Genomic DNA, 11,048 nt, shown 5'->3' on the forward strand with positions numbered 1-11,048 from the left:
AATACAGTAAGGGTTGATGGCACACCCTATACTGTATGTATAATATTCAACTTAAGAAAGTTTCATCTTACAAACAGCTTTCCATAATGTAACTCATTTGTAACTTTAGGACTCCCTGTACTGAACTGCTCCACCAAGGTAGTAGTCATATGGTGCCTTATGCAATTTCTTGTATGTTCATACAGTAATATTAAACATCTGATTGCTATTGCTGGTTGCCTGGTAACCATGTACTTCCTAAATGAGAGACCTGGGACAGTGGATTGATTGATGATAATTGCAATAATTTTGAATCATAGCCCTCTAAATATTTGTGAGTGAACCTTTGAAGATTACTTATGGTAAATGATTTTTATGCCAAATGCAAGTTTATTTGGTGGTAGTAGTAAGTAAACATTATAATACTGTACAAGGTTATTTAGATGGTAAGCAAGACAGTTTATGAAAAAGTAAAAATGAATATTTAAAAAGTACTACATCACTGTTGTTTATCAGTTAACCCTGAAAAAACATACACAATATATTTTTATTTATTTGTTTACTGTATTTTTTTCTACAAAAAGGCTTTTCTCTTTTACACAAGATCAACTGTTACATAGTATGTATGGCATGGCTACCACATAGTTTTATTTCCCTGGAGGTTGATATAAGACTGAAAGAGGTTTTGATAAGTGAAACTAATTCAGTCTAGGGACTACCCTCAGCTTGGTGAATTTTATAAGTAATGAAGGTAGATCAATCAATCCATTGTCCCAGATCTCTCTTGCAAGAGACCCATGACTCTTAGGTAAGCAGCAATAGCCACCAGATTGGTCCAGAAATCACTCAAAGAAGAAATATGTTGTTGTCTGGATATGGGTAGGGTGGACCACTGTGGGATGGAGTGTTATTTGTTTTCTATGTTGCATCTAGGGAAGTTTGTTTCATAAGCCAGGTCTACTGCTGGATGATGACCTGAATGTAGATGTGCTAGTATGGTTCTTGTTTCTCTTGTGAGGGATTTTTCTGTGGGTTAATGTCTGGAGGTTTGATGTTGGGAGTTTGGTGATCTGACTTGGAGTGCTTATAATCTGAGTCTCAGTATGTTTTTGTATGGATTTATTGTGTGGTTTAGGTGATAGTTGTAGATGTTTGAGTAGTATGCTGCTGGTGTAGGTATTAGTTGTGTTCAGTTTTTATACTTGTATGATGGAATGAGATAGGTGAGTAGGATTGAGAGCTCCTCCATAGGACTGTGTACCTATCATTTTCACATGATGTTTTACATGTAGGAATTTGGTTTCTGTATGGAAATGTTCTATTGAGATGGTTTTGGTGTATTTTTCATTGTCTTCATTGCTTTATTTTGTGTGGCTTATAGGATATCTGTTTTCTCAATTGTTGGGAACCATGCTGCAGAAATGTAGTTGAATATGGTTCTCAAGAACTGTTTCTTGACTGATTAGTTTCCTTTTGAAATATCCAGTAAATGTTAAGATGATGCAAATTACAGATGAGGCTGACTAAATGACTTGGAGTTCTGATATTTGTCCAAACTTCTGGATAGGTGTGCCATGCAAGTTTGATCAGACATGAGTAGATCGTACTGTGTGGTAGGACCAATGTAAATTTGCCAAAGCTACAAAAATTATGATTAGGTGTTTTTTTAACTTTTTATTGTTTTATTATGGTTACAGGATGAGTTTGAGGCCAATACACCATCAGCCAATAGTACCCTGGGTTCAGTGACAAATCCTGTTGGAAGTGCTCAAGAAAATACCCATAATGTGGCTAAGCAACTTGAAGACTCAGCCAAGAGAAAACATTCACAGAGTGAATGTGAGGAACTCTCCAGTGTCAATATTAAGAAAGAGAAAAATATGGATGAATATGATATTTTTACCAAGGACTGGGATTTAGACAAGGAGAAACAAAAGCAAAATATAATGAAAAATATGTGTGAAAATAAAAATCAATCTAATATTACCATTAAACAAGAGCCAGGTGATGGTAGAATTGTGATCAAGCAGGAGAATGACATAGACAATGTTTATTTGATTGACAGTAACAATGATATGAACTACACATTGGCAAAATCACCTTGTGTCTTGGAACCAGATGTTGTTTTGTCCTCAGCGGAGAACATGGTAACATTACAAAAGCAGAACCAAAAAAGGCCCTCTGCTGGTCCAAGGCTAGTTAGTCAGGCCCGTAATATTATACTTAATGTCTTTAAGTACTTTCGAAGACAGGGAGATTATGAGCACATTGAAGATTTGGAGAAGAGAACAGCAGAAGCTGCACAAGTATCAGTCCGAACAGTGAGTAGGATACGAATGCAGGGCAAGAGGAGTGCCAATGGAATTATTGAATCACCAAAGAGAAAGAGGAGACCATTTCCTGTTTTAGACAAATTAGATGACTCTAGCAGGGAAGCAATTAGAAAAGGAATTCTTTCATTTTATGAGAGAGGAGAGCTCCCAACTCTTGATTTGTTGTTTGAAAAAGTGATCCAACTCCCAATAGCATATAAAGGGTCAAAATCAACTCTCCTGAGGTTGGTGAAAGACTTGGGATTCGTATACAGGAATTATAGCAGGAATAGAGCAATGCTCTTGGAAAAAACAGAAATTGTTGCTGCCAGGAATAAATATTTGCAGGAAATAGAACAAAATCAAAGTTGTGAAAACCCACGACCTGAAATATATCTTGATGAAACATGGATAAATCAGAGCACATGTGCTGAACAACGTTGGTCTGACAAAGAAGTTAGAGGATTCATTGTTGTTCATGCTGGAGGAGCTCAAGGGTTCATTCCAGGTGCTTTCTTAATTTTTGAGTCAAAGTTAGGAAACAGCTTTGATTACCATGATTCCATGAGCACTGACACTTTCAAGCAATGGTTTGGGGATCAGCTACTGCCAAATATCCCAGAAAGGTCACTAATTGTCATGGACAATGCCCACTATCACTGTGCACTAATGAATCAAGTTCCCTCTGTCAGTATGCAAAAAGCTGACATAATTAAATGGTTAACAGAAAACTCCATTCCACATAATGCATCTTCATCCAGGCCTGAACTACTTCATCTTGCCAACCTACACAAGAAGACATTGCAGAGCTATGAGATTGATGAACTAGCTGCTGCCAAAGGACATAAGGTTCTTCGGCTACCTCCCTACTACTGCCTGTTAAACCCCATTGAACTTATTTGGGTTAGAATGAAGGAGGAGATAAAGAAGATCAGTTCAGGTACTAACCATAACTTTACAGATATTGAAGAATTTACACGGAGAGCTCTAGAATGTGTGAACCCTGAAGACTGGAGAAAATGTATAGAAAAAACAAGAAGTTTAGAGGATGATTACAGGAGAAAATATGTTGCATTTGAAAGCTTGCTTGAGTCTTTTGCCCTGACTCTGTCACTGTCAGACTCCAGCAGTGATGAAAGTGAATGATAAAAACAACAGATAGTGAGAGGTGTTGTGGAATTTGATCTTCTTGACATTTTGAAAACAAGAAAGATTACCACGTAGGATATAGATGTAGTCTGCATTCTGAAGCTCTGTATAGTAATTAAATAAATTCTACAACAGTTCTGACAGTATAAGTGGTTTAGATCAAGTCAGTTTATTAAGAACACAGTGATTAAGAAAATAGCTGATGAAACCATTCAGGTGATAATATATACAGTATGTGCAGAAATGTGAATAGCCATTAAATGCATTTTCAAATAAAGGATGAAATTAAGTACTGACAGTGTGGGTAAAATTTGTTATATTTTTCAACACCAGAAATAGTAGCTGAATTTGCAATTTATTAGAGCCAAATGATTTGTATTTGAAATTGAAGTGTGCATATTTTGCATATCTTGCACATTTCAAAAAGCTTAATCTTACCACCATACTGCTGGTGAAATATTACAAGTCCTAAAAAATATACAGGATATATGGGAATATTTTTGTGCTTTAAATCTTATAGTAGTAGAACTGTTTGAGTCACTTTGTAAGCAGCACAAATTAATAACTACTGATAATCAGTTTATTCTACCCTTGTTCATATACATGCAGTACAAATTGGCCAATTAGGGCCACATGAAGGATGTGTTGATAGTTTCATTTTCATTTGTATATAGACTTAAAAAATTCTTGAATCTGTATTCTTGAACCCTTTAGGTATTTATCAACCATGTATGAAAATGAATATAATATAATTATGTTACTGTCAAAGTTTTATTACCTTATCAGAGGATTATATTTTTATCTTAATATTGTATTTTGACTATATATTTTTTTAAATATTGTATTACAGTACAGCACTGGAAAATATGCATCTTATTTGATATAAATAATAGTGACATTAAATGTGGCAGCATCACAACTAACATGGAAGAATGTGGAGTAATACTGCAAGATCACTTCCTGCTTATGACAATATTAAAGGAAAGCAGTGATACTGGAAAGACCTTGGTAATGGAAAGATATCCTCAAATATGAATGTGAGTGATGAGAATTCATCAGGGACAAAGTTTAACAGAAACTGGGAAATATTTTTTGTGAATATAATCTCATCTATGTAATTTTTACTTGAGTGTACCAATTGGATTTTCATAAACACTGGCATCTAGGCTGTTATGATACTGATAATTAAAAAGTCCAAGGGCAGCAATTCTATGACTACCTAAGGAATGATTATTACTGTCATGTTCAGCTTTGCTGTGTATGTAAAGGACATGTCATAGAAAGGAATAGTTCATGCATGGAGGCATACATACCACACATTTCCTAATCAAATCTCCAGCTATTTTAGGATTGCTGTAATAACATGCGGCATGGCGAATGCAACTAAGTTTCCACAGCTTAGTACCCAACAATAAAGAAAATAAGAAAGCCTATAAACAGTAAAAATAAAACCTTATGAATAATAACTGTCTGCACAAAAATAACACCAACAAGACATTTACATTAAAAACCAAAAACCCTTCCCATAGAGCAGTGCATGAGAATGATTTGCACACAGTTCTATGCAAGAACTTTTAAAACCACTTACCTATAACATCACATCACACAAATGTAACCCACAAGACCCAACAAAAAACCAGCGCTAGTAACATACTACCTGACATCTATAATAATCTACCTCCACTACCTCACAGCACATCAAAATGAACACTTCCAACTAGAGCAACAAATCCAATACTTTGACAAGCACCTTAAAACATTAACTCAAAAGAGAAATTGCTCCCAAGACACATAGGAGTGATATTATTGTACCAGTGCTTAGATCATCAACCAGCACTAATATAGTGCCAACACAGAATAAGCCTAGCACTAAATGTGAATGAAGTCATGTGACCAAGTGTGTGAAAATAATAATCATTAAAAAGAAATGTCAAAATACTAAATATATATGTGGTATGCCAGTATGTCAGAACATCTGGAGAGCTATAGAATTCCTACAGTGCCTTGTTATTTTTTCCTAATTGGAGATATTAAAAAAAATATATATTTTTAGTTGAGAGGGTCGACCACACATTTGATTGAAGATGATTTGTAAAAATAATTAATGAGATGATAGATACTTGTATTGTGATGGATAGAGACTAAATTACTTTTAAGTTTTGTTTCTCTTTAACTTCTGGATAGCCATGCCATGCATGCTTAATCAGACATGATTGTACAATACTAATTCATTGTCTGATAGCAGATTGGACCTGTAAAAATCTGCCCAAACTAAAAGTTTGAGATATATTTAACATTCGCTGTTTTATTATGGTTACAGGGTGAGCTTGGGGCCAGTGCACCAGCAGCTGATAGTGCCCTGGGTTCAGTGAAAAATTCTGTTGGAAGTGTTCAAGAAAGTACCTGTAATATGGATGAGCAACCTGAAGACTCAACCAAAAGAAAACATTCAGTGAGTGAGGAACTCTCTAGTGTCATTAATGGGAAAAGACATATTAAGAAAGAAAAGAATATTGATGAAAGTGATTTCTTTATTAAAGAATGGGAGATAGAAAAGGAGAAACAACAACCAAATACTGTAAAGCTTATGTGTGAAAATAGGAATCTATCTAATGTTACTGTTAAAGAAGAGCCTTGTGATAGTAGAATTGTGATCAAACAGGAAAATGATATAGACAGTGTTTACTTGGGTGATGACAACAGTGACAGAAATTACACAACAGTACAATCACAAAGTATCTCTGAGCCAGAAACTCTCTTGCCTTCAGCAGAAAAGATAATAACATCACAAAGACAGACCCGAAGGAGGTCCCATGGTAGGACCAGGCTAGTTAGTCAGGCTCGTAATATTATACTTAATGTTTTTAAATATTTTCGAAGGCAAGGGGATTATGAGCACATTGAAGATTTGGAAAAAAGAACAGCAGAAGCTGCACAAGTATCAGTTCGAACAGTAAGTAGGATAAGAACACAGGGCAAAAGAAGTCCCCAAGGAGTTATTGAATCACCAGAGAGAAAAAAGAGAACTTGTTCTGTTATGGATAAAGTAGATGACTTTAGTAGGGAAGCAATCAGGAGAGAAATTCTTTCATTTTATGAGAGCGGAGAGCTACCAACTCTTGATTTGCTTCTTGATGTAGTGACTAATCCACCAGTGGCATATCAAGGCTCAAGATCAACTCTGTGGAAATTAGTGAGAGATTTGGGATTCAATTTCAAGAAACATGGTAATAGAGCAATACTTATGGAAAAAACTGAAATCGTTGCTTCCAGGAATAAATATTTGCAGGAAATAGAGCTGAATCGAACATGCGAAAACCCAAGACCTGAAGTGTATCTTGACGAAACTTGGGTAAATCACAGCACATGTACAACACAATGTCGAACAAATAAGGAAGAGGAAGGATTCATCATTGTTCATGCAGGAGGAGCTCAAGGCTTCATTCCAGGTGCTTTATTAATGTTTGAGTCAAAGTTAGGAAACAAATTTGATTACCATGACTCCATGAACAGTGACACTTTCAAGCAGTGGTTTGTGGATCAGCTTCTGCCAAATATCCCAGAAAGGTCGCTGATTGTGTTGGACAATGCTCACTATCACTGTGCATTAGTGAATCAAGTTCCTTCTCTTACTACACAAAAAGTTGATATAGTTAAATGGCTGACAGAAAATTCCATTCCACATGATTCTACATCATCCAGGCCTGAACTTCTTTATCTTGCTAAACTTCACAAGAAGAGACTACAGCGCTATGAGATTGATGAACTAGCTATGGCAGAAGGACACAAGGTCCTTCGATTACCCCCCTACTACTGCCAGTTAAATCCGATTGAACTTATTTGGATCAGAATGAAGGAGGAGATAAAAAGGATATGTTCAGATACTGATCAGAACTTTACAGGAATTGAAGAAGTTGCACAAAGTGCCATTACATGTGTAAGTCCAGAACACTGGAGAAGATGTATAAAGCATACAAAAAGTTTAGAAGATGATTACAGGAGGAAATATGTTGCATTTGAAAGCATGTTTGAGTCTTTTGATTTAAATGTATCATTATCAGATTCCAGCAGTGATGAAAGTGAATGGTAAAAGCAACTGATAGTGGCAGATGCTTTGGAAGGACATTTTTCATGACTTTTTGAAACAGGGAAGTACCACGTAGGATACCATCTGCCTTCATTTGTTACTTTGATATGGTATCTAAATCAATCACACCACAGTTTTGGTCATACTGTGTATATAGGGGTTAGATCAAGCTCATTTAGCAAGGATACTGCAATTAAGATGATATATGATAAAATCATTCAAATAATATGTATTCATGGAAATAGGGTAAGCCATGTTTATTTCAAATTCTCAAATAACAGATGAAATTGAGTGCCAATACACGAGTAAAATTTTTAGTATTCTGGACCAATACGAGTATGATATGATTGCCTTATGACTGGTATTTCAAAGGTTACTGGATCTTAATATTTTGTACATCTCAGAGTGACAATTTTGAGTTATTGCTATAGTGCTGGTAAAATATGACAAGTGATTTCCAAAGGTATAGATAATGTACAGGATACATAAGAATGATGGCATCTCATAATCTCAAAATAGCATAACTCCCTGAACTGTCGTGTGGGGTGCATGTATCACTAACTAATGATGATCAGGTGGATCTCTTGCTCATACTGCCTTTGTGCATCCACATGCAGCATGAAATGTTCAATCAGGGCCCAGAGCATGACGGGTGCACTGTGCTTAGTTTAGACATCTGTTGTATATAGACTGCAGGACATTTTTTATTTATATTCATGTTTCATTTATGAAAGTAAAACAGTGTAATTGTGTTAGTCCAAAAGTTTTATTACCTTATCAGAAAATTAAATTTTTGTCTTGATATTATATCACAGTACTGCATTACTGCATTCTGTACAACACATCCCATTTTACAAAAGAAACTTGCATGTAAAAGTCTTATGAAACATGTAATAGGATCAGAGAGAATAGATAACACTAAGTACACAAAAGTGATGAAATGACTTAGTGCTCCAGTAGCTCTATCTAGGATCCTAGATGGAGAACAGCAACAAAACAAGAGTACAAGAGTATAAAAAAATAAAAAGGATGGATACCCCTTGGTATAGATGGGATTAACCCCTCCCTGGCTAAAGGGATATCACAGGTATGTTATATCCTCTTAACCTTGTCATATGAACCCACTGGGTCATGTTATCCATTACATCTATAAAATATTACCCCAAGTTTTCATTCCCAATTGCTTCCCAGTCCTCACAATTCATTTCTTTGCAGTTAAAGTCACCCACCAGGATAGTATTGTCAATTTATTCAGTCATCCTGTATAAGTTCAAGTTCATACCTGAATCTTTTTGATATTAAGCTTCATTTAAAGCCCTTGTTTGAAAGGGGACATATGCTACCATTAATGTTCCCTCTAATTTTTTGCTGTGTGTGCAGAAATTTGCTTGTGTGCAAACCTTGCCTTCTCTGAAAAGTCTGTGCACACCCGTGGAAGTCACCATCTGATCATTTAAGCAAATATGCAATGGAAGTACTAGAGTTAGAGGAAAAAAAAAAGAAGGAATTATTGGTTTGACAGTTGACAAGTTGCCATATTTTTAGAGAACTTCTTTATTGAATGGATTTTAATATCATTTGAAAACCTTGTGTGCAACATTTTTCCTTTATGTGCACTAGTTGTAAAACCTGCATGTGCACATGCACACAGCTTAGAGGGAACATTGCCTACCATGAGTATCTCCTGTGTTTCTACCTGGTTATTTATCATCTTTTTCACAAGATGCCAGTTAGGTTTACAGTCTCTAAGCTTGACATCTGGGTTAAATTTCTCCATCCATCCCAATTTTCATACTCTCCTTTCTAAAACACCTCTGCCAGTGTTCTTCCTCTTCTTACAAGACCTTCCTCGACACCTTGCATCCATCTCTTTCTGGACTTGCCTCTTAACTGTTTACCTCTTGGAATCCATTCCATATATTTCCTTGCATGCTGATTTGCCATCATTATTGTGTGTCCACTCTCAGTCTTACTCCATTAATTTCTTTTAATCTAATGTGGTTATTCCTTGTTATGGGAGGGATTTCTTGGCTGGACTGATGTCTGGGGAGTAAGGTTGAGTATGTAGTTTAGGGATCCGTCTTGGAGTGTTTTTGTGATTTGAGTATGTATTTACCTAATTGTAGTATACAGGAAAGGAGCAATTTATCATACCTAGCCTCAAATTCATGTACAGTTCCAACTTAATCAATATCCTTGGTTTCCAATTATATTAAGATTTTAATTCATGTATTGTTTGACCTTGGGCTATATTATCTTCTAAGCTATTTCAATCATTTATGGATCTACATGGAAAACTATTTCTTCACATTCTTTGGACATGTGTGCTGTGAGGTGTAGGTGCTAGGTTGTAGTTGTTTGAGCAGTATTATATATTTTTTCTACATTCAGTTGGCTGTGCTTGTTTAATGTGATGGGATGGATGGTTAGGATTAAGGGCTCTTGCTTAGAACTGTGTGCTTTTATCATTTTCATATGCTGCTCTATGGGGAGGATTTTGATTTCAGTGCAGTTTGTATTGGCTCCAGAGGCTCATACTACATATATAGAGTATATCAGTCTCTACTGCCCCACACATGACAGACTACAATACATTTCTCAGGGAGAATATGAGAGAACATGGGGTCTGTTGTCAGTTACTTTAATTATTTTAAGCAAAATAAACATGAAGCAGCAGATTATGAATACTTAATGAGATCATCATGCCATACATATTAGGTAAATATAAATACTTGTCAGGTATTCATTCAGTTTCAAGCACTCCCTCAGTTCCAATCATGAATTAATAGCAGCTCTAGCACAAAGCCAGCCATTCTTCTTACTTTAATATTGAAAACTTGTTCACTAGAACTATCCCTATAACCAAGGATACAACTAGGAAACTGTAAATGAGGTCATGTTGCAGATTTGTCAAAATGACAAATGCTTATCAGACAAAAATAAGTCTAAACACTAAGATTGTATCAGGGTATATCAGTAAACATGTAAACAGAAAAAATGTAATATACATATCAAAAACCCCTTTCCCCCTTATCTTATAAGTGGGAAGGCTGAGTCAAAGAATACACCCATCCTACACCTATCCAAAACCCAGCCATTACCACTCACAATTTAGCACTTCATTGATGAAGGCTCATCCCTATCCTTCCCACACCACTTGGGTCAAAGGCAATACAGAGAGACAAAGCACTTAGGGAGAGAAAAAAAGTTACAGAGCAGATGAAAACAACACCCGTTCAGGATGCGTAGCTTCTTCACCCATTAAGAACCACTTTCTTTGCATTCATCCCCAGATACCTATTTCTTATATCTTCACTCCTCTTAGACACTACATTCATATCTACCTCCATTTTCCTTGAACAGCAGAACAATCCAGAAGTGCATTTCCTTCACAATCTCATCAGCCCTTCCACTGTAACTACTCCATTTATCAGACATTCCACATGACAACCATTTAACCCAAGTGACTTGCCAATTTTCATCTCTTTCAATGCACTTTGTATCTCCTTTGTGACATACAA

General features: G+C 35.9%; 1 protein-coding gene across 1 annotated transcript; it reads left to right on the top strand.

Moving 5' to 3' along the window:
- Nucleotides 1-5,762: 5,762 nt before the first annotated feature.
- LOC143022948 (uncharacterized) lies at nt 5,763-9,836 on the top strand (the record flags this gene model as incomplete). Its single annotated transcript, XM_076181369.1, is given in 1 exon segment — nt 5,763-9,836. A coding segment is annotated over 1 exon segment (1,768 nt), but the record flags the coding sequence as incomplete, so codon positions are not given.
- Between the last annotated feature and the right edge of the window lie 1,212 nt (nt 9,837-11,048).

Source organism: Oratosquilla oratoria, unplaced genomic scaffold (genome assembly GCF_046742065.1).
Source record: "Oratosquilla oratoria isolate Oo_2021 unplaced genomic scaffold, ASM4674206v1 SCAFFOLD239, whole genome shotgun sequence".
Taxonomy (NCBI): Eukaryota; Metazoa; Arthropoda; class Malacostraca; order Stomatopoda; family Squillidae; genus Oratosquilla; species Oratosquilla oratoria.